The 25,539-nt window shown below is 31.4% G+C and overlaps 5 protein-coding genes across 5 annotated transcripts; 4 read left to right on the forward strand and 1 right to left on the reverse strand.

The window, feature by feature from the left end:
• Positions 1-3,595, forward strand: LOC126773502 (pancreatic triacylglycerol lipase-like). Its single transcript, XM_050494453.1, has 6 exons — positions 1-31; positions 245-458; positions 651-799; positions 2,312-2,557; positions 2,970-3,306; positions 3,550-3,595. Exons 1-6 carry the CDS (start codon positions 1-3, stop codon positions 3,593-3,595), a joined length of 1,023 nt encoding a protein of 340 aa, XP_050350410.1.
• A 3,266-nt stretch (positions 3,596-6,861) lies between these two features.
• Positions 6,862-9,749, forward strand: LOC126773411 (pancreatic triacylglycerol lipase-like). The gene is made up of 6 exons (XM_050494355.1): positions 6,862-6,892; positions 7,256-7,430; positions 7,637-7,785; positions 8,191-8,436; positions 8,553-8,889; positions 9,704-9,749. The coding sequence occupies exons 1-6, from the start codon at positions 6,862-6,864 to the stop codon at positions 9,747-9,749; spliced, it is 984 nt and encodes a 327-aa protein (XP_050350312.1).
• Positions 9,750-11,260: 1,511 nt separating this feature from the next.
• Positions 11,261-13,596, forward strand: LOC126773450 (pancreatic lipase-related protein 2-like). The gene is made up of 5 exons (XM_050494408.1): positions 11,261-11,385; positions 11,898-12,046; positions 12,232-12,477; positions 12,546-12,882; positions 13,551-13,596. The coding sequence occupies exons 1-5, from the start codon at positions 11,291-11,293 to the stop codon at positions 13,594-13,596; spliced, it is 873 nt and encodes a 290-aa protein (XP_050350365.1). The 5' UTR covers positions 11,261-11,290.
• Positions 13,597-14,629: 1,033 nt separating this feature from the next.
• On the forward strand, positions 14,630-17,160 carry LOC126773405 (pancreatic lipase-related protein 2-like). Its single transcript, XM_050494346.1, has 6 exons — positions 14,630-14,645; positions 14,838-15,033; positions 15,755-15,903; positions 16,071-16,316; positions 16,385-16,721; positions 17,115-17,160. Exons 1-6 carry the CDS (start codon positions 14,630-14,632, stop codon positions 17,158-17,160), a joined length of 990 nt encoding a protein of 329 aa, XP_050350303.1.
• A 132-nt stretch (positions 17,161-17,292) lies between these two features.
• Positions 17,293-23,512, reverse strand: LOC126773395 (odorant receptor 13a-like). Its single transcript, XM_050494332.1, has 7 exons — positions 22,951-23,512; positions 21,015-21,180; positions 19,593-19,689; positions 18,716-18,817; positions 18,481-18,569; positions 18,337-18,403; positions 17,293-17,370 (listed from the first exon to the last, which is right to left on the reverse strand). The coding sequence occupies exons 1-7, from the start codon at positions 23,510-23,512 to the stop codon at positions 17,293-17,295; spliced, it is 1,161 nt and encodes a 386-aa protein (XP_050350289.1).
• Positions 23,513-25,539: the final 2,027 nt, after the last annotated feature.

A 25,539-nucleotide genomic window follows, 5' to 3' on the forward strand; every position in this document is an offset into this window, starting at 1 on the left:
ATGAAGACATTCTTATGTTTGCTCGTTGCGGGTTTGTGTTTTTTTTTACTTGTTGTTTTTCCTAATACATTGAATAATTGGTAATTTAAATATACATGGTGGCTCCAAGCCAAAGAAAGTTAACATAATAAATATTCTTACTATGTTAACTGCTTCGAATACAATTTTTTATTTCACATAATCTTTTGTGCACTATTTGTATTATAGTGCACAAGTTTTGCCGTAATTACCGTAATTCGGTCAGAAAGATTTTCACGTTATGCTAATTATATTTTTTTAGTGTCCGTCGTCGTCGCGGTACCGCTGGAAAATGTTGAACGCGAGTACCCACGTTTTATTGATTTTCCTGATGGCGATGGTAGCTTGCACCAAGTTGATTTGGAAGAAGAGCCTGATATGAACATCTTAGAGGATGTCTACAGGAATCCTGCTAACAATCAATACTTGCTTTACACCAGGTAATCAATGACTAACTATTTAGAAGTGTTTTTATTTTTTTATTTTAAATAAGAGCCATTCAATATCTTACTGCCGGGCTAAGGCCTCCTCTTTTTTAGAGGAGTATGTTTTGCAGCTTATACCATTAAGCTCCCTTTTATCGGTTAAATAATTTTATTAGCTATACTAATCACTTTTGGATAACTTTGAAGACGCAACCCCTCGAACGCTCAGACGCTACGCATAAATAATGCAGCCAGCATCACATCATCGAACTTCAACGCGAGGCTACCAACTGTGGTCATCGTTCACGGCTGGCTCAGTAATCAAAATACGAATATCAATCCAGTTATTAGGGACGGTAAGTTCATCAAGTTAACATGAATTCTTACTAAGTTTTTCATCGTATTGTCGTCAAAAATTTTGACCATATCAAATTAGTTTTTGAAAAGTATAGTGTCATTATTTATAATATTTTACGTACCATTTCCTTGAATATAATAACATGTAGTGGCAGAGTTTTGTGCATTTTTACTCAAGAAGTACCATTCACACCATTACTTATTCTACTGCTAAATAGCACTACTTGTATTGTTGAGTTTCGGTTTGAAGGGGGACTGAGTTAGTAAAGGCATAAAAGGTATATCTTTTTAGTATCCAAGGTAAGTAGCATATTGTCGATGTGCTCACTGCTCACAACCGGGCCCTCCTTCGGAGGCCGCAGAGGGTCATAGCGGTAAGAGCGATAAGAGGGTATCGTACCGTGTCTTGGACAGCGGCGACGCTCCTCGCGGGCGATCCGCCCTGGGAACTCCAGGCGGAGGTGCTCGCAGAGGTGTAACGCTTCCGGGCCGAGGCGAGAGACTGCGGCGACCGTCCAGGGTCGGTGGATGTCGTGTGGATCAGGGCTCTAGCCCAGCAACCCCTGATAGCCCGATGGGAGGATGATCTGGGGTCCCCCACAGCGGGCTTGGCGACAGTGGAGGCGGTACGTCCCCACTTAAGTCGCTGGGTCAAAAGAAAACGAGGCACGCTCTCGTTTAGGTTGACGTAGGTACTTACCGGACACGGCTGCTTCGGTAAGTACCTGCACAAGATAGCACGGCGGGAAGAAGTGCGCCAATCGACACGGCGCAACACACCCTGACGGAGTGTGCCGCGTGTGAGTGTGGGGCTTCAGAGGCTTTCTCTGGCGGCAGTTGTCAGCGGAGACCTCTCCTTGCCGAGCATCATCAACGCGATGCTCGGAAGCGATGAATGCTGGTCGGAAATGGTCTCCTTCTGTGAAAATGTAATGTCGCAGAAGGAGGCCGCGGAGCGGGAGCGGGAAGAGGACGCCGCTGCAAACCTGCTCCGCCGAAGAAGACTGGGGAGAAGAATGAGGCGCTATGCGCACCTTCTCCCTACGCCGCAATAGGCGTCGCTGGGACTAGGGGGTTCTCAGTACCCTGGTAATCCCCCTAGAGAATGGAGGCCTGCATACCCAGGCCGCCCGTCAGAGCATCGCGGTAGCATGCGTAAGCGATCCCAGGGCACTCCTCGTTATGACGGAAAGGGTACCGCTGGTTTTTTAGTGGGTATTCCGTTGTTCGGGGCGCACTCAGCGCCTCAGACATAGGCGAGCCCCACATACCCCTCCACTGTTCCCGTGGGGGAAACGCGTAATGCGTTATTCCAGCGTGAAAAAAAAGGTAAGTAGCATATTAGGGATGTAAGGTATAGTTAATATTTCTTTACCACCAGATGGTACATTTGCCAGTCCACCTTTACTTGAAAAAAAAAAGAAAATATAGTATCGATCAACTGCATCTTCCCAATTTATTGATTTAATGTTGTAATTAATGAACGATTGGAATATTTTTTACTATTTCAGCTTACCTTCGCAAAAGTGACGTCAATGTTATTGTTATGGATTGGAGACGACTCGCTCTTTCCACTTATCCGACCGCTGTTGCTGGTGTCCCTGCTGTTGGTCGTGGATTGGGCCAATTCATAAACTTCCTTAGTCGTACAACTGGAGCGTCCTTGAGTACAATACATCTCGTTGGCTTTAGTTTGGGTGCTCATATTGTTGGCAATGCCGGTAGAGAACTCGGTGGCAGAGTAGCGCGTGTCACAGGTAAGTTATAAAAAGTTTTTGTAGTTCTTTTTCTCATCAATGATATCTTCAAAAAGCGTTTTTTCTTCAGGTTATGAAGAAAAAAACGCTTTTTTTCAAGTAAATACGAATACTCCTATATTCTCTGAGGCTAAGCTTCGATCTTGACCCCTTAAGGTCAAGATCGAACTTTCACATCGCTAGGCGACTTATATACTATTAAGCTGGTGCTTAATTAATTTAAGATAACAATAATAAAAAACCAGGCATAATTTTTTTAATTTCACGCATGTTTGTTAATTATGCTAAAAAAATATTCTTATTGCTTTAATAACAATTGATTCTAATATTTTTCTATAATAGCTATTAATCATCAATTTTTTCCTAGTTGTGGTGTTAAGCAAGAAAATTCATTGCAAAATATTTATTTAAGGTTTGGACCCTGCTGGACCATTGTGGAATGTGAATTCAAATCGTCTTCGCGCATCGGATGGTATATACGTAGAAGCTATTCACACGGATGGTGGAACTTTAGGCCTTGGTATTGGATCAGCGGTGGCTAATGCTGACTTTTTCCCTAACGGTGGTAATTCGCAGCCAGGTTGCGTAACAAGCTTGTGTGACCACAACCGAGCTTGGGAATTATTTGCAGCAACCGTGACCCACAATCACCTTGTTGGAAGACGGTGTTCTAACATGTTACAGGTGTCTTCTAATAACTGTAGTGGTGCCAGCTTACATATGGGCAATGACATCTTAAATAAGAGCGGGTATGATTGCTTTTATTATTTTAATATAATTAGTACATTTTCAGCGCTTATCATATTTATCCATTCGATCAGTTCATTTGTTAAATCGATAAATCTATACGTATCATGAATTGATAAAGATATTCCGATTTAATATAAAAACTAATTAATTCTTTTTATGTTTGTTAAATAAAATATAGAAAGTAATGTGTTTGTTTTTAATTATAAATTTAGCACTTTATTTATAAGTTATTCTTGTTACAGATCTGGGTTGTACCGATTGAACACAGCAAGAAGATACCCCTTCTAAGCCTAACAACGATTTTCTTATTATGTAAATAAATCGCAATGCATTCTAAAAAACAATGTTTCGTGATTTATTTTTTTCCCACGCTAATGATTTCCTTCTTTTGTTTTTTTAAACTGCTTTTTATTATAAGAAACACATTAAAATAAAACAATAATTTTAATATAAAACCTAACCTCCTATTGGACATTGGTTCAACTGTTTACTCCACTATGCAATATTTAAGCCGACATATGCAGGTTTCCTCAACTTTTTTGGGTTCACTACCGATCAGGAAATGAGTTATAAAATCAAATTAAGTATATAAAAACTTTATGGTGCTTTCCCGAATTTCAAACTTTTGACTTACGGTTAATATCAAAGTGTTCTCTCTATTCATAAAGCTCCTTGCAATCTGGGCTATCTTAGTTTTATTGAGCCTTCTTGACCCTAACCTGAAACGACATCCTAATAAAATATTTTTTTAATAAAAATTTTGTTATATACACACATCATTGCGAATATTTTTCCATTTATTTTGAGCACTGATCTCTTCTTTACTATATTGAATACTAGTCATCGCTAAATTATTTCCTATACATACTTATACAATTACACATAAAGATCCGAAATATTTCGCCGGAGTTTGCTAAGCTAAGAAATATTGAAAGATATACATAACAAAAATATTGTACAAGAAATATTTATACGCTTAAGGTTTTATAAAATAGCAAAATAATAAAAAATATTATTAAACTTTTTCTCTGCTTGTAGAACAGTTAAATATTTGTTAATGAAGTAAATAACACTTTGTGGCTGGACTAGAAGAGTTTGGAAGACAGTAGTATTAAATTCTTTATTCTTCTATGTTGTTACTAGTAGCTTTGTTTTCATTTTAATTGCCTTATTGTTTTCACTATTGATAGGAAGGCGACAGTAAGGCTGTATTATTTTTGGTCGAGAGAAAGTGAATTGTTATTCAAAGGCGATATGCTGTATGTGTTGCTTTCTTGCCACCATTTCACATGGTTTGGATTTGTACAGAAGCTATTTTTAATTTTAGTTTTTATATATTTATTACAGTTCTCAATGTAAACAAGGCTTAAGTAAAGTCTTCACTTGATGGAACTAACTAGCACCATTGTCCAAATACGTTTGCATTGTTCTGTAAGTCATATATTATTTACCATTGTTATAATTATCAATGTGCCAAAGTATAATGTTATTTACTTACTTACATATATTATTTTGATCGTATCAGTTAATTATACAGGCTCGAAACAGGCAAGTATTTATTTACTCGTATTTTCAATTTGCTTATTATATATATATCTAGATTGCATTGCTCCTTCAAAGACGATTTTAATAATATTTTCGTATTCCATATTTTATTTTTATTTGTGAAGTTTCCAATTAACTGTGGGTGTGTTGTATTTATCCCACTTCTAAGTTGTAAGAACTAGATCTCAACATGCAATTCGCAAATGCTCGTAAAATAGAATTCAAAGTCTAACAGTTTCCCGCCATAAAGATTATCTGTCAATGTTAATGCTATATTTTTAATCTGGCACAAGGCCAGATTAAAAATATAGATTATTATTGATTAATATAAAAAATGACAGATACTCCCCAGTAATATTTAATAATAGTTTGTATCACATTTAATATTATATATTACAATCTGACTTAGTCTTACAATGAAAATTACACCTTTTCTGTTGATCAAATCCCACCATACAGACAGTATCACCTTATTGCGAGTTAATCCGGATTTTGCTATAGTCTGTGTGCTTTTTGTATATACAGATTTTTTCAAGTGGGTCAACTGTTTTGTGGTTAACCCCTAGCTATTCAGCTATGTCGTAACTATAAATACTATGCCGATCTTGCTCCAATCCGATCCGATCTTACTTTTCAGAAATGGGACAAATGATGGGAAACTGTTTTAACTTTTCCATTTTTAAAATATCGTCTATTTAAAGTTGTCAAAACCACTCATATGCAATCAGTACACCCAAAGAGATTTTACTGCAACGTTTTTATTTATAAAATACGAAAAAAAAAATCTTCGACCCATTAGATACTCTGTTTTTTTTACTATTTTAGTTATTTTGTATATATTTTTTTATGAAATAGATTAAGAGATGTAAATTTAGTAAGAAATAAAAAAATGAGTAAGAAAGCTTTAAGTAGGCAGACTTATGTAACAGCCTACGAATGTCCCACTGCTGGGCTAAGGCCTCCTTTCCTTTTTTTTTTTTGGGGATAAGGTTTTGGGTACACATACATGTGACACAATTACGATGAAATTAGACACATGCAGGTTTCTTCACGATGTTTTCCTTCACCGTCAAGCACGAAATGAATTATAAACACAAATTAAGCACATGAAGATTCAGTGGTGCTTGCCCGGGTTTGAACCCACAATCATCGGTTAAAATTTAATAACATGTAATTTATCCAACGGTAAAATCTTAATTAGTTTTATTTACTGTATGAATCTCGAAGAAGGATTGTATAGTATGCTCTGAAGTATTCTATAAACTAATTGTTGTAATTATTTAATGATTACATGTGAATTAACGTAATAACGCAATGTAACGGCAAATGGTATGAGACTTTCTTAAGCCATAAAGCCCCTCTCCACAGCCACTCTCTACTACCTTTTTCTTACTATATAAGAATTCATTCATTCATCTTTCTTCATTGCTTTGTATTATTATGATAATAAGAAGAAAATATTTAATTTAGGTAAAAAGGGCATTACATCTTAATTTCAAAGGTTGATGGTGATGGTGACCATTTACCATCAGGTGGTCCAATTGCCTCTACCTACCTATTACTACATATTATAATAGAAAAAAAAATAGTTTTGTTTAATTATAAACTCTTTTAATAACCACCAATCGGTGTCACATCGGGCATCACGAGACGGTTACGTTTATTTTAATATTATCAATTTAGACCCAAAAAAATTTTTAGATCCTCATTTTCTCACTTTAATTAATTAAATTTTAACGTTAAATATTTATACACTTTTCACAAAGCTGATTGTTATTTAAATTCCACCGATTATGTAATTCCCTGCTATATGTATTTTGATATACTTTGTTATAGCAACAATGAAGTTGCAGTCAAAACAGAATAGCCTTGATATATTTAATTATGCACTGTATCAATTTACAAATCTTGCGATAAATCAACACGATTAATTGATTGCAAAAATTTTGAGTATATATATACATTGAGGTGACAATGCTGCAATAGAAGCTTCCAGCGAAATTCAAAGCATGAAGACTCTGTTGTGTTTGTGTCTTGCTGGTGTGTATCCCTTTGTCCTCGTTGGCGCGTCTTTTCATTGTTTTCATCAAAGGTGTTTCTAGCTAAAGATAAATACCACGGACTCGTGATGCTCGCTCTTTGGACTTTCTCTTACATTTCGTGCATAAATTCTAGCCTTTTTCTCGCAAAGCATTTGTAGACAGCTCATGTAAACGGAGGCGTTTCATGCAAGCGAGGGTGGATTGACCTCGTTTTTTTAGACAGAACTAGAATTTTAAAATATTCTAAATGAGGCACTAAGTATAAGAGGTTTTTTGTTCATGTCTTTCATGTTATTTTAGGATTTATTTTAAACGTAGAATGCGCTGAAGGTTTTTAATTTGTTCCCTTATTATGTTTCAGTATATACAGCATTTGCTGTGCCGTTAGAAAATGAAAAACGACAATATTCGCGTTTTATTGAGTTTCCCGATGGTGAAGGTAATCCACATACAGTTGATTTGGAGGAGCAGCCTGACATGAAATTAGTGGAAGATGAGTTGAGGAATTCTAATAATCAATATCTTCTTTTTACGAGGTATGTTATTTTCTCGAATTATAATAAAAATTCTACTTCCTCAATTCTTTCACTTCACTTCTAATTTTTATTTCACACTTTTCATTCACTTCTAATTACTTAAGAGAAAATTTTACCGGAGTAAGCAAAATAATAATCTATATTAAAAAAATATTATTAAATGTCGAAAAATTTGTATTGACGAATTATATGTTGTTGATTTAAAGGCGCAACTCAGCTTCACCTCAGACTCTCCGAATCAACAACGCCAACAGCATAACTTCTTCAAACTTCAATGCTAGGAATCCAACAGTTGTCGTTGCTCACGGCTGGCTCAGTAACCAAAATACGAATCCAAACCCTATTCTTAGGAATGGTAAGAAACATAATATGCTCTTATACAACATTAACACCATTGAAATCATCGTAAAGATGATTACTAAAAAAGTGTTTTTCCAATTCCATTCACGAATGTTTTTTTTTTAATTTACACATTTCAAATTTTGTAGTGTGGTTTTGGTTATTGTTATTTATTGTATTTTTAATTATAATAATAATTGTATGAATTGCCGTAAATTAATACAAAAACTAGACACAGAAGGTAGTCGGTGTATGAATATGATGATGAATACTGTAATTTATTTCATATTTAAGGAAAATAAGTTTTCAGTTATAGTAATTTATGATTGTGGTGTGATTCGATGAACATACATATTTTGATGTTTTATTTTTACATTTAATTGTTGACTGAAACTAAATAACACTGGAAAATTACTTTCAGCGTTCCTACGTAGAGCCGATGTCAATTTTATTGTTTTGGACTGGAGAAGAGTCGCGGCGTCGACTTACCCAACCGCTGTAGCTGGAGTACCAGGAGTTGGCCGAGGTTTAGGACAGTTCCTCAACTTCCTCAACAGAGTTACAGGCGCACCTTTCAACACTATGCATCTTATTGGCTTCAGTTTAGGAGCCCATGTTGTTGGTAATGCTGGCAGAGAACTCGGAGGTAGAGCAGCACGTGTCACAGGTATATCAAAAGTCTTATTGTAAAAATACTTAAATCTTACTTCAAAAACTGGCTACTCTTTTAATTATTATTTTTAATTGAATTATTAAAAAAAAATATTATGTATGTTTTTTTAGGCTTAGACCCTGCCGGACCACTATGGCATGTAAATTCAAATCGTCTTCGACGCACTGATGGGGTATACGTAGAAGGTATTCACACAGACGGTGGTACCACCGGTCTTGGAATAGGATCTGCCGTAGCTGATGCAGACTTTTTCCCCAATGGTGGCAAGTCTCAGCCTGGTTGTTCAACCAGCTTATGTAACCATAATCGTGCATTTGAACTTTTCGCAGCAAGCATAGCAAATACGCATCTTGTTGGTAACCAGTGCTCCAATATGCTTCAAGTTTCTTCAAACACTTGTCGTGGCAGCAGACTGGTTTTAGGCAACGATAATTTGAATAAGCGAGGGTGAGTGTATAAAGAATATCATATAATATTAGAGACAACTCATGGTTAAGGCAAGCACAGGTTGCTCGCAAACATGGAGAAATCTTCATCCTTTGACGTCACCTTGTTTTTTTCTCAAAATTTTAATCAAATAACAAATAAAAACATAATCACAGTTGTTGTTATGCTTAGCACCATATTTAAAAAAAAGTCAAACGCTGATTGCTCTGAGAGCACTCCCTAGAATGTCTGGTACCCAAGTGACTCGGTAGCAGTTAATTAGCCTCAAACATTGTACAAATACGAGAAGTAAAGATAAGCTTGTAACGCCAAGTCTCCATCTCGACAAAGTCAATATATCCTTCGTTGGAAAATGTGTTTGCTTCTTTAATAAAGTCATGCAAATACTTTTAGTTTTTTCAATAAATAAATTTTACTCAAATGTTAACAAAAAACACAAATAAATAAGGTAATAATACTCAATAAATGAATATAGATATTGTGAGAGGCCTATGTTTGGCAGTGGACAATGATTGGCTGTTGATATTTATATTGATATAATATGATATTGAATATAGATATAAAGAGTGGACTTCGTATTCGTTGATTTTCATGCAGGAGATTTTATTATAATAAGTTATTTGTGTTTAAATTACATAACCATGTGTTTTATTTACTGGGTAAAAGTAATAACTATGTTTTTGGCTAGTTTTTCTACTTATAATACTTTGACTTTAAATGTAATTTAATCTTTAAAGACGATACAAAAAGTGTGTGAGAATCTATGTGAATACAAAATATTTTAATTAATTTATTCATATTATTTTTATTTCAGTTCGGGCTTGTTTAGATTAAATACTGGAAGAAGATATCCTTTTTAAAATGACACGCATTGTGTGTGCTGCAACGAGCTGAAAACATGTATTGAAGTACTATGTTTTTTTTTTTGTAAAATGAAATAAAAGCTAATTTCTTAACTGCATTTTTAATTTTCACAGTTACAATGTTACTACTACCTACAAAATATTTAAAACAAATTTTGCATTTTAAGACGTAAATCAAGTTTAAAGATAAAAATAAAATGTTATATTTATTATAAAAACATATTTTTTCTTTCTTTTTTTTATTTATACTCGTATTGCCATGATTATTTGAGGCGAAGACTGGATAATTCATTATATTTACAAATAATTTTGCTCTAACATCAGCTTTTTTGTAAATACTTTTCATTTTATTTTAATAGCGATAGAAAATTTTTGAATGTTATCGATACATTTAACATAATATATTTGTTTCTTAAGTCAGTCGCTACGGCGCACTTGATAGGAACGAGAAAACTACGGATTTTTTATACCACAGGTTTTTATTAAATGTTATCATATTATAGGTAAAAAAACTACACAAAATTCTTCATAATAATTTGTAAAATAACAAAAAATAAATACATAAAATATATTACTGCTGGATGATGTACAACAGCATATCGAGGGGAGCGTGTAAGAGACGCGCCAATAAAATTTGTAATATTGCTGGCTTTAAATACGCTCTTAAAAATTTACTATACAAAAATTACTTTCACAAAAATACTACATCAGTCGAATATGAAAATAATTTAACAAATAATTATAAATATTGTAGCATATTTATGTTTTATTTATTCTGTTATTGAATTGCTAAATTAATGTCAATATCTAATCCAATCCAATTCCAATTCTAGCTGGTCTAGTAAATAATATTATTATTAATAATAATAAATACATAGTATAGTAATAGTAAAAAATATTAATAAATACATTATTAATTGCAAATTAAATACCAGCGGCTATTTTACGTAGTTAATGCCGTATGAGTAACTTTTAGATCCGACACGAGAAAAAATGTTTTTCTTCCAGCTATCGTTTTTGCAATTGTTTTTCAATTTATTTACATTTAATTCCTTATTTAATAATAACCAATAAACATCGCAAATACTGAAAGCAGATTAACAAATTACCTTACTTAGGATTTATTCTAATCTGGTGTTAATTCTCAAAATCGTAAATTTATCAATAATTGTAATTCTTTAATGCGATAATACCATATCATCGTTTGATTTGCCAAAATTGAATGTATAAATACTACTGAAACTGTTTTTAACTAAATATAAAGGATGAAAGCTTTGTTATATTTGTGCTTTGTTGGTTTGTATTTGTTATTTTTTAAACAAATTGTAGATTTAGTGAAAAAAAAGAAAATAATTTTTATTTTGAATATAGTTTTCGAATAATATTGTCATATGTTATTTACTGGATTACGTAATTATTATTCATATGGAAAAAATGTATTTTTGTTTATTTCAGTTTATTCAGCAAACGCTGTGCCATACGAAAATGGGGAAATAAACAATCCACGTTTCATTCAGTTTACAGATAATAACGATGTTATGCACATCGTAGATTTGGAGGAGCAATTGGATACTAAGCTATTAGATGAAATCTATAGAAATCCTGACGATAATCAATACCTTCTTTACACAAGGTAGATATTTTATGCATATTTCTTTTCTCACTTCTAAATATAGTACAATCGTCACAATACAGGAGTTAGAGGGACTAAATTACGGGACGCTCATTCTCATAAAACTTGCAATTTAAAACTACAATGGCACGAAAGCGTATCCCATGCAGCGGTTGCAATAACGCGTCACAGGAAGAATTTTATATACTACAATGGCACTAGTAACGACGCGGTAGGGATACACTAAATCAATCAATTCGCAAAAACAACGAAGGCAAAGAAAGAAGCTGTAACAAAATAAGATGTCGACAAGCAATAATAATTAAAAAAAAATCAAAACAAAAAAATTATTATGATGTTGCCTGGAAATGAACTATAAATCGATAGACTGATAGTCTAATAATTATAAATAAAAACAAAATTTTACAAAAGGCACGGAAAACACGTTTTTGGAGACTACAAGACAAATAAAAAAAATGTAATATCGTCTACGTAATATTATATAAGTTAAAAATAACCTGTTCATTTTTCAGGGATAATCCTCGTGTACCTCAAACACTTCGAATTAATAACACCATTGGTGTATTTTTTTCGAAATTTGATGCCAGAAAACCAACTATTGTTATTGTTCATGGATGGTTAAGCGATCGAAATACAAATGTAAATAAAGCTCTCACAGATGGTAAGTCCATTTTTTCTTCTTATACAGAAAAACAAAAAATCAAAATCAATTTTCGATGATAAATGATGAGTTTAAATATTTTTGATGTGTTCTTTTTCTCATGATAACATATCTGATATATAAAAAATATACGAAATATATTAAAAACTATATTATCTTGATACAACTATAATAAAATTTTTCAGCATTCCTTCGTAAAAGTAACGTCAATGTTATTGTTATGGAATGGAAAAGACTCGCTTTATCTAATTATGTAACTGCTGCCGCTGGAGTACCTGCGGTGGGTCGTAGACTGGGACAGTTCTTAAAATTCCTTCACAGTGTAACAAGAGCACCTTTAGAAACTATGCACATTATTGGCTATAGTTTAGGTGCACATTTAGCTGGTAATGCTGGCAGAGAACTTGGCGGCAGAGTTGCACGCGTTACGGGTAAGTTTCGTAACTTAGTATTAACATGATGCGCATGTCAAGATGTCACGAATCAATTATTTTTATAGGTTTGGATCCAGCAGGGCCTTTATGGAATCTCAATCCAGATCGTCTTAGATCATCCGATGGTGTTTACGTTGAAGCTATACATACTGATGGTGGAGTTCTTGGACAGGGAATTGGATCAGCGGTAGCTGATGCTGACTTTTTCCCTAACGGCGGCATCTCTCAACCTGGTTGCTTAACAAGCTTTTGTCATCACCAACGTGCATGGGAGTTATTTGCTTCAAGCGTGACTTATGACCATTTCCTTGGTAGACAATGCTCTAACAAGCTTCAAGTTTCTTTGAATAGCTGTCGTGGTAAATATTTTAAAATGGGCAATGGTGATCTACGTAAAAGAGGGTGAGTTTTTTTATAACTCTGACATAAGAAACCAATGATTTTATTCATAATTTAATGCTTTAAGTGTAAAATATTCTCAATTAAATCTTAGGTTACGATATGAACAGAAATGTTATAAATCTATTTCACTATATTCTACGAGCGATATCATAGTGACCATATATGAATAAAAGATAGATAACATGGATAAGGACTAAGATATTCACTTCGTATCTTAGCTATCTGCTCGTAGACTCTACTGGAAATGTCTTATTCTCCTTAAAGAAGAATGATGTCTCATTTTTCAAGTATTACTTTCGTTATTCTTCCAATAAACTCAAAGCTTAAGATTAATATCCTTATCACTTGAGAACGTCAAATATACCATTAGTGGAAATAATATAAAGTGTACATATAAAACCATTAATATCAAATCTATATCTTCTAGGATTTCTATTTGGATTGCCTACTGCCGAAATAATTAATTAATCTAATCTATAACCTACGAAAACTTATTCGAAATTTAAAGTTATATTTAAAAAAATATGTTTTAATATCAATCAATCGTCCATTTATTATTGGCACACAAACAACTATAATTATTGTTAGATCTTAAATCTAAATATTTTATATCATATTAGTCATTTCCGCTGCTATTGATGATTTATTTACTGTTATTTTTGTTTCAGCTCGGGCTTGTACAGATTAAATACTGGAAGAAGATATCCTTATTAAGACTAGACTGTATCAATGTGCTGCTGCAAGATGGGAACTTGTATGAATTAGTTTTCGTTAATGAAATAAATGTATATTTCTGAAGTACCTATTTTATTTTTACACGATTCTTTAATCAGTTTTAAGTTAGAATTTTTACAATTAAATAAATATGTAAACTACTACATTAAACTAATCACTAAACATGCATCCTACGCGTTTACTTTAGGTAGAAATTATAATACGCTTGAATCGATGTCAGTAATCGGATATATGAATTGTTTGATGAAGACTTAGAAACATAAGTTAGATTAATGTTTCCTTTTCTTCTCCAGCTCCAATGTTAAGTTATTTGTATGCGAGTTAAGTCTGTAACTGTAACATTGGACATGACTTTCATTCTACACCATATCTGGTCCAGTACATTTCGTTGGATATTTGAAGTCGAAATGCAGAAAGAGTAATGTAGTACTATTGGATCTGACACGAGAAAGGATGATTTTGTTTCCAGCTATTTTTGTACAATTTTATTCTCGTATTACTTGCATTCTATTCCTTACTTAACTTACTTACTTAACTTAATAAACACATCGTCATAGTTTAATTTATACTTTAGAATCTATAATCAATTAAGAAAAAATATCTAATTCGTAATTTGTTAGTAGGCCTTATGTGCAATAAAGAATAAATTTAAAAATTTGTAACATTTTAACTTTTAACGCAAGTTTATTTAAAAGAATCAAAAGTGTTACACCAATAGTTCTTGTTACTTTTAATCATTATTATAAGATGTTAAAAACACAAAAAAGAACACAATTTCTACATCTGCGCATTGTTACGTGTTAATATTATTATGGCTAATAAACATCGCAAACAGTGAAACCAGATTAGGTAATTATCTTACTAAACATTTATTGTAATCTAGTGTTAATTCCCAGTGGCGTAAATTTATCAACAATTGTAATTTTTAATGCGATAAATTCATATTATCGTTTGTTTGGTCGAAACTAATCGTATAAATACTACTGAAAGACGTTACAACTAAATTTTAAAGATGAAAACTCTGTTGTATATGTGTCTAGCTGGTTTGTTTTTGTTATTATTTTTATTAGTGAACAATGTGTGTGTGTTTCAATCTTAAGATATCAATGATGGATAGTATTTTCGACGAATTTTTTTTTAATTTTGAATAGTTTTCAAATAATACTTCTTATGTTATGTTCTTAATAATAGTAATAATCTACAATAAAGAATAATAACACTTTTATTGTGTATTTCAGTGTGTTCAGCAACCGCTGTGCCGTTAAAAAATGCGGAAATCAACTATCCACGTTTTATCAAATATTCAGATTACGACGGTGTTATGCACACCTTGGATTTAGAGGAGCAACCAGATACTACATTATTAGAAGATATCTATAGAAACCCTGACAATAACCGATACCTTCTTTATACGAGGTAGATATTTTAAAAATTTTTAAAATAAATAGCTTTCTTAATACTAGATATATCGACTGCATAACATTGGAGTCTGCTTCTTTTTTGTTTTTTGTTTAAAACCAGCAGTAAAAAGTGTAAACATTAAAAAAATATTTATTTCGCTCTCGTGTCGCAGGTAAGATATAAAACTGGTTTTATATCGAGTTGAGTCCATACAGTCCATTAAAATTATTTTTGAAAATATTTTTCTAATACCGATTTTATATTTTATCTATTAATGATTATCGTAGGGAGTTTACTGCTTGTGTAAAAATAATTACATTTAGGTTTTCGTTAAGAATATCAAACTAAAATCAAACTATGACTAGATTGATATTCTTTTGAGTTGTTGTTATTGCTAATTTAATTAAATTAAAATGAAATTGCATTTGAAATGTCCCTTAGTAATATTGATGCTGAATTTTGCAGCATCTGCAAGATTCAGTTTCATCTATATATTGTTTTAAATAATATGATAAAATTGTCTTAAAAATATTTTTAGTATTATGAATTGTCTAGGTAATCACACCAGCTTAACAAAGGTCTTCTAATTACGGTATTTTCAAAATTTTGAATATAAATATCCTGTAAATAAAGTATACATAGTCTCTTACTTGTCTATTGTACTTGACCATTATTATACTTCTCTATTAGAAAATCTAATTCAACTATTTGTTAATAAAAGTAACTTGTATTTTAGAGACAATCCTCTGGTATCTCAGACGCTCGGGTTTAATAATACCAATAGTATAATTTTATCAAAATTCGACGCCAGGAAACCAATTGTTGTCATTGTTCACGGATGGTTAAGTGATAAACACGCTAATTCAAATATAGCTCTCACTGAGGGTAGGTATATCATTAACTTGTATTTGATACAAAATATAATATATTTATATTATATTTATTAACTTTACATATCTTCGTCTCAATATAGATAATGTTTTTAAGCAAACTCACTTTCTTAGTTATGATATTAGTTTTGATACAATTATAATATCACAGAATGTTTTCAGTATTCCTTCGTAAAAGTAATGTCAATGTAATTGTTATGGAATGGAGAAGACTCGCTTCATCCAATTATGTAACTGCTACCGCTGGAGTGCCTGCGGTGGGTCGTAGACTAGGAGAGTTCTTAAAATTCCTCCATAGTGTTACAGGGGCACCCTATGAAACTATGCACCTTATTGGCTTTAGTTTGGGCGCCCATGTAGTTGGTAACTCCGGTAGACAACTTGGTGGCAAAGTTGCACGCGTTACAGGTAAGTTTCGTAACTTAGTCTTTATATGATGCGCATGTCAAGATGTCACAAATTAATTATTTTTATAGGTTTGGATCCAGCAGGGCCTTTATGGAATCTCAATCGAGATCGTCTTAGATCATCTGATGGCATTTATGTTGAAGCTATTCATACTGACGGAGGAGTTCTTGGGCTAGGAATTGGATCAGCGGTAGCTGATGCTGACTTCTTCCCCAATGGCGGCAACTCTCAGCCTGGTTGCTTAACAAGTTTTTGTAATCACGAACGTGCATGGCAGTTATTTGCTTCGAGCGTGACTTATAACCATTTCTTAGGTAGAGAGTGCTCAAACATGCTTCAGGTGTCTTTAAACAGCTGCCGTGGTAAAATTTTAAATATGGGCAATGATGATTTGAGGAAGAAAGGGTTAGTACTTTTATCAGTCACTTATATATTTGGGATTAAATGATTTATTATTTTGTCATGTAATTAAGCATTTCTTTACAGTAGTTAGCTATAGTGAATAACAATTAATGGTGCATTCGTTCATTTGCCTTCCTAACATAAATTTAAGAAATCATATTACCTGGTCTATTATAATAAGATATATGTTTAGTCAATCCTTTATCCAAAAGTAATAATTATAGATGAATAATGTATTCATCTGTGAAATTATTTTATGCAATTGACAAAATCATCTATTTTTTACTATATATATAAATCAACGACCCATTTACAGTTTAATTTTATACTAATATTAGATAGATATTTTAATATCCTTTTTATGTAACGTATGCTTACTTTCTTTTTTTGTTTCAGCACGGGATTATACAGACTTAATACGCAAAGAAGCTATCCTTACTAAGCAACAATAATATTTTTTTATTTCATAGTTTTGTAAATACGAATAAATTAGATTATCTAATGAGTTGTTTAGTTTATTTTATGCATTAAATCAAACAAGAATTATATCTATATATTAATGTTTTTATTTTATTTATTCATAATAACTAGTATCCGGTGGCGTGTAGACGGTTTTTAATATTGTAAAATATGACCACGAAGTGCTGATTATCTATAAATGTAAGAAAATATAAATTAATCATATTATGTTTGTTCATATAAATACAACATTACAAATACCATGTAACTATAAAATATTGTAAGTATATTTATTTTATTAATAAATTCCTATATGTTGTACATAATGATCCGAAAATTTATTGCGTTATTTAAGAAACCTCCAACAAAGAAAACAGCTTCTTATATTTCATTTTATGAATCAATGTGTATTATTTTCATTGTTTTTTGTTTTTAAACTCTGATATATTAAAATTTTTAATTTGTTAATTATTATTTATGAAAACATTTAATGTTCTTTACTAAAAATGAAGCCAAATAATAATTTAATTTAATATGCAATTGAGTGTTTGTTCCTGGCTTATGGTATAAAGCGTACCAATTTTGATGTTAAAAAATAAATTATAATTTAAAATTTAATAGAATGATCCTGCTAAAAGTAGAGACAATGTTAAAATAGAAACAATCAACTTATTGATTATTATTATTCTCAAATTATGTGAACATTATTAAGCGGGAATTTTTGGTGGTGAATTAATTTTAATTATTTGTAGCCAAAATAAAGTACGGAAGACTATTAAGATATAAAAACTACTACATAAGCACTTATTATGTAGTTAAAATAGTAAAAACATATTTAATGCCCTTCAACAATTGACTGCTTCAATAGGCATTTAATTTAAATTAGTATTAATATTATTTTAACTTTAGATATCCAAATAAATAAGATATCAAAATAAAAACCGTATTTTATTTACTTTTATAAAAAAAAAAGTTATTTATAATTCATTAAGCAAGTTATCTAAATAACAAATGTAGCCAGACGGTCTTATGCCTTATGAGGTCATTCACAGATTTCACTTTTCGTGAAAGAAGTTTGATAAGATACCAGGTGAGTTACGTTAATTATTAAAGATTTTGATTATAAACAGTGCTTATGTTTTCCCTTAAAAATATTTACCTTTGTGAAACTTTCATATGATATTACTGAAAATTTATAAGCAGTCAATTTTTGTGGTTTGTTTGACCTGAAAGATTAAACATATAATATATACATGTTACATCTTTATACATACGTTTTTATATAAACCAATTATTAACTTACCGAAGCATAAGTAGAAGTATAGTATTTTTAGATTTTTTATCCATTTTGTACCATTTACATAAAAACGCAGATTCTCCAATTTTTCTACTCTGCATGGAAAACACAATTGATACATAATGTAAAATATAATAATAATATTATATAGTATTGATAATAGTACTGTATATTTGGATATAACTTATTTTATAAATAAATTAATCTTGTTATTTTAATAATGAAATAATAAAAATCTCACCTCCCTTATCAGCTTCTCTCCGAATACGCTTATCATTAAAATCTGAACAAATACAGACGCTAAAAATAATATAACACCAGGAATTTGTGCCCAATTTCCCATCTATAAATAAACATTACATAAATAGTTATAACTCATTATATGGCGAATTATGTACAATAAATAAATGAAGATATAATTATAACAAATTATAAACAAAATATAATGACGCTTGTTGTCTTACATCGTTAATACTAGAGATTTTTAATCGATCGGCCTTTTATTGGATTTTCTCAATATAAATATAAATTATTTATTATAAAATATTTGATTAAAATTGGTGTAAGATAAATTATAGTTTCTTAATGGCGTTTCTTTCATGGAATTTTAAAATGCGAACGAAACTCTATTTGCATCATAAGGACTAAACCACTGAGCGAATCGTAATGAAATTTGATGTACAAGAAGCCTAGGTTCAGAAGAAGAACATTTTATCATTGTAATTAAGTATGATCTATATCTCTCATATCATAATAAAATTATTATAAAGCAATTTTAGTCGTAGTAACAAAAGACCGACAGTATATTTGTTTCGTATACAGTTGAATTACTTTGACTTTGGAGAAAAAGAACGATAACATTTTTAAAATATGTAACATCTGATATTTTTATTCTACTCGTGATAGTAGGGTTAATTAAATTCTCGCTTTAAAAACCGGAATCGCGATTTAACGGGAAAATGTTACAAGCCCTCTTGCCAGCCCGTGCAGTCTTGATTTGCACCATAGCTATATTTAATTGTGATTTGTTTTCACTTAAGTCCTCAATATAAATAATTTTTTTTTAATTTTAACTATGATATGAATGAAATTAAAAAAAAAATATGATTATACACTACCGTCAAAGAAAAACCAAGAGCGCATATCTCAAGTGATCCAACCAAAACGTTTAATAAATTCGGTGCACGGAAAATTTCTTCTAGATCTTGCGATAGTCTGCAATATAAAAATACTTTTTACGTCAATTACATATGTAGTTGTAATTTGTAAAAATAATTTGCTTAAATATAATATCCCCCACGATATTATACGAATATGTTTTTTTGAATATGTTTTCAAAATAACACATCTTCCAACAAAGCCTGTGAAATCATTTCAGATTTATGACTATATATCAGTTAAAGGTAACTAAGGTAAGGTACGAAAAAGGTACTAAGACCATCTAATAGCAAATTCTTAAGTTACTATCAATGGGCTGTCAACAATAACATCTGTATTATTATTATTTTTAGTATTATATACACCCTTATTTGATAAATTATATTTAATAACTCGCACTCCATATCAACGCAAAGAGACACAAGAGTTCATATGATCATAAAAATGACGATGGGTGTGGAAATGGGATGGGTATTAATCACTGGTGAGCTTAAATAGTAGTTATTTGTCCAGAACAAATGCGTTTACACTGAGCTCTACTATCAGTCAAATCTACTCAAATAGGATAAAGTACATTTACCTCCCGGATTAATGGAGCGTTGATCGTTTATAATTCTATACATCAATATACAAGATAACGTTCTTTGCAACAAAAGCATTTATTTAAAACATTGATAGCTTGAGGCAATGTTATCGGTACATTACGATTACTTATTTATGGAATCCAAAGTAATTAGATTAAAAATATATATTTAAAAATTACTAATAATGCCTAGTGACAAATGTGACTCAGGCAAAGGTCCAAGGGATTTGTGATCCTTCGTACATGGTGGCCACCGTAAAATTATTTTTTCGCCAAGAGAAACGGAATAGCATCTCAAAGGGGAAATGCTGTAAGCTTATTTGCCACAATTTCAAGCAGTCGTTATTGGTGCTATTTTAAAGTTTGCGTATATATATTTGGTTAAATACTCAGGGTAAACTATACAAATATATATAAAATAATTAGATAATATACAGATAAAAAATATAGCCTAATAATAGCCTGGGTAGGTATCACCCACTCATTCGATTTTTTACCGCAAAACATCAGTACTTGGTATTATTGTTTACGGAAGGGTGAGTGATCCAGTGTAAATCCCGACACATGGGACATAACATCGTAGTGCCCAAGGTTGGTGGCGCATTGGCGATGTAAGCGATGATTAACATTAATTCTTAGAATGCCAATGTCTATGGGCGTTGGTAACCACTTACCATGGCAAATACACTCGTCCGCCTAACTATTCAATAATAATAAAAATAAAATAAATAATAACTATACTGTTATTTGATAAAACTGGCCTTATTTAGTTAAACAATTCGAAGTGTTAAAAACTTACTTTAAAATATATTGATGTTTTATAACAATATCTCTCAGACAGTGGGTGGTGTTCTCATCCAGGGATCGTAATTCATCACTCAATATAGCAAACTGACTGCATAAGTGTGATGTCATTATATAATACAAAGCATCCACTGTTGTAAAATACAAGACGCATATAAAACCTGAAATTTTGTTATTAACATCTTAGTATATATCTTGGAGGTTTTCAGAGACACTGCATGTAATAAAATAATGGTCTTCTAAATATTAATAAAAGTATTTTGTTTTTCTTAAAGTTCTACTTGATGTTTAAGAGCCTTTTTCCACGCTACGGAAATTACTTAGAGCTTATCTCACCACACTGCTCAACTGCAAGCAGATTGGTGTGTGACAATATATTTCTTTTTTATTTAATATTTTATGGATGAATAACTATATGTTTATCAAATGCGTTCTGTTGTTTATTTAATGAAAATGTCTTTAGTGTAACTTATTCATTTGACATTAGAAAATTATTCAAGATATCATAATATACAATATAATTAAATAGTAATACTTTCTGAAGAGATAAGATAATATCAGGGTCAACTTGCTAACCCTCAATATATTAAAAATATATTAAACAAAAAAACAATATTGTGTGCTTATCAGTATACGAATTTTATATAAACATTGATTTTATCTGATTATTAAATTTACTTATGTTTATTTATATGGACATCTCACTCACTCGTTTTTAAATAAAAAAGAGAGATATATTTTCAGTTCGATGTATGTTTCATATCAAATATGAAGTTTGAAACTGATTACAGTTAAACGGTACGGATTTAGATATTTATATTCAATAGAATTTCCTGGAAAATACAAAACAGTTAAAAACACTTAGTTGTGTTGTTTTTTAAATAAATATTTCTTCTAACTTTCCACAGAATAATAATTGACATGATCATGAAGTAATCTCAAACTAAACTTTTTTGTTTCTTTACGTATCTATTTATTGTTTCGTGTAAATTGTTTTTTAACAAATTATTATAAGTAAGTAACAGCCTGTAAATGTCCCACTGCTGGGCTAAGGCCTCCTCTCCCTTTTTTGAGGAGAAGGTTCGGAGCTTATTCCACCACGCTGCTCCTATGCGGGTTGGTGGAATACACGTGGCAGAATTTTGATGAAATTAGACACATGCAGGTTTCCTTACGATGTTTTTCTTCACTGAAAAGCACGAGATGATTTATAAACAGAAATTAAGCACATGAAAATTCAGAGGTGCTTACCCGGGTTTGAACCCACGTTCATCGGTTAAGATTCACGCGTTCTTACCATCCATCTCGACTTATAATAATTATATAATATTTTGGCAATTAACGTATTCTATTAGATGTATTGAAATTTTTTTATTCTTCTCTAGTCAAGAAATAGTCGACAGCCATGACAATAATTATAGAACATCCTTTGATGATTAAAAAAAAGTTAGGAAATCTAGGGAATGTTATCCGCAAATATTTCGTACAGGAAGATGATTAGTTTGCTCAGTAGGGACACTTATAGTGCATGTTAGATGACGTAGAATATATTGGAATGTTTTCATTGTTTTAATTTTAGTAATTTCATAGTTTAGTTAAAGTAAGTGACAGTGTGTGACAACCTGTGATGTCACACAGTTGGGCCAAGGCCTCCTTTCCTTTTTGTGGTTGAGGTTTGGAGGTTGTGATTTACATGTGGCATTTTTTTTTCACCGAAGTTTTCTTACGATGTTTTTCCTTCACCGCCCAGCTTGAGATGAATTATAGACAAAATAAGAACATTACAACTCAGTGTCACTCAATCGACGGATAAGATCTATTTGTTCTAACCAACCTAACTAGACTCCGAACCAGAGTACAATAATTACCAGACATATAAAAACATGAACTTGTACAACTAATTATAAATAATAGACATGTATAATTCTTACCACTCATAATTAAATGAATATATTTATACAGCCAAGTGTACCAACAATCTTTCAGAAATGGTACCAATACGGCATAAGGTAAACTATAAATGATTACACCCTTAGTATAGTAATTATACCATATTAATATAAGAGATGAAAAGTTGTAAACTACAATCAGTATTGCGTTCAAAATGAAAAAATATTTCACTAAATATTTGAGAAATATAATGTCTTTTTTTATTAACTCCCATTTGTTCGCACTGTTAATAGTATCTTCGTACAAACGTTTCAGACAAGCGGTTAATTGAAAAATATTTTGTCTTTTAATTGTGATGAATATTATTTTAAGAATTGACAGCAAACCGATGCATGTACATGGTGCTAGTTGGGTTAGTTCCAACAAATTTTCAACAGAAAGTTTCGAATAGAAAAAAGCAGCCTCCGCTAACGCGACAGTTAATATCGTGAACAATAAAATAATGTATCGGATAGTTAATTTGGGTTCATTAAAAGGTATCCCAATGAGCCAGAAATTGATTTTGATTTGGTTGAATATTTCTTCAAAGTCTTGTTTATCCATATTGCATTTTTTTACGTAATAAATCACCTTTCTCAACAGTAACGAAAGTTCAACTATATCACGATATGGCAGTTCAATTTATTTTATAGATAATACGAAGTGTATTAGGGTTACCAAAATCATGTTTTTGTTTTTCTAAATATACTATTTAGATCATAAAAATATGTATATTTCGCAACGGATATACTTTGTTAAGATTAATGAAACACCTGAATCTTAATCGAAAGATGTTTACTTTGTGTTTATAATGCGTTTCGAGTAAGCAGATTGCATGTGTCTTACAATTTTTTGTTACATATATAACAACAAACCCATGTGGTAGAATGAGCTCCAAAATCTTCTAGTCAAGATGAATTAAGGTCTTCTCTATGCAGTGGGACATTCACAGAATCTTTTGATTACAAAAACGCGCTGTTTATTAAACTTTCCTGTCGTACTCAATACACTAGCGCTATTTTATATCTGATTGTCACGACATTGGAATTTTAATCCAGATAAGCGATGGCGCTTCGATTCGAAGAAGCATTGACTAGTCTTACAGAATGGTATTTTAGAATCTGGCCAATGTTAATAATAAACATTCATATAATTACATAAGTTAAAATCCAGAGAGTTGAGTTGTAAATTCAGTTTGTGGCTGTAAGAGTACACACATACATACACGAATGCAGATCAAAAAGCTCGCTAACATTTTTCTTCTGGCTTGCTTTATAAATACTATATTATGTAATAATATAACCTATGTTACTTCTGGATGAAGTAACTTCCGAATAGTAAAAGAGTTATTAAAACCTGTTAAGTAGTTTTAGATTTTATATTTATTTTTATTAATATTTTAATAATCCTAAGAGGCTCAGGAAGTTTATTTATTTCTTCAGGACTAGCGCAAAAAATACTTTAGTTTATAGTTTTAGGTTGTATTTTGGCTGTACACTATGTCTATGTGTTTTATATTTCTTGAGATACATTCGAATATGTTGACGGAGTCAGAGTGAAAATTATCTGCCCAGGCGCTTGTGCAGCGAATGCTGCCAGAACTATAACAAATATATTTGAAGAGATTTGTAGGTCTCTATAATTTAATTTTTTATAATCATTTAAAGGTGACTTGCAGTTAAAATTGTATGTTTAAAATAGTCGAAAAAAATATAATTTAGTTTAATCGTCACAAATTATTATAATTCCAAATCCTTATCACAATAAATAACAAATTAGTTTTAAAGGTTTTGTGTAGATAAATATTGCATTTTTACTTTGAAACTGGAATTAATTTTTGAAATATCACTAGATATTTAAACATTACAATAGTACGAGCGAATATTTACCAATAACATCTCATATCCCACAATAACCACCCATAATTTGTTAAATGAAATATTGGTTAAAATAAGAAAACACAAATTATAAATACTCTATATATATAATTTATTCATAAGACTATTCCAATCAGCTCAAATACAACATATTTGCCGTAAGGTGGTTAGAAGTTGGGTATTCTACCTATTCCCAATGTCGCCAGATTATGCCACCTTTCAAACTAAATCAAAATCGGTTTATTCGCATCGTAGATACGATCCCACAAGCAGACACGCATTAAATTTATAACTTTTACGTGCAACTATCTACTTGGTGTATATTTATAAAATAATTCATATAATGCATACATAAATAAATTTTAGGTGGCAATGTAATGAAATGACTGTTATAAGAGAGGAACTTTTGCGGGATTTTATTTACTCATTTTCCTTATTATCAATAACATAAAATGTCGCTTTAGTTTATTGCTGATGCGTTCAATATAATAATAATATAGATATGGATATGTATAAACGAGAAGGTTTCAGTTGGTTTACTTTTTTATTTTTATTTGAAACATCTAATGGCGTGGCTCGGAAATAAGATCATCTTGTAGGCTGTGACGGCAAACGACATGACACTCTCTTATCCGTCCGCCGTCCTAGATTATATATATTTCGTGGCTATACATAATAATAAGAAATATATAATTATTTTAATAACAAAGTTCT

This window comes from Nymphalis io, chromosome 14 (genome assembly GCF_905147045.1).
Source record: "Nymphalis io chromosome 14, ilAglIoxx1.1, whole genome shotgun sequence".
Classification (NCBI taxonomy): Eukaryota; Metazoa; Arthropoda; class Insecta; order Lepidoptera; family Nymphalidae; genus Nymphalis; species Nymphalis io.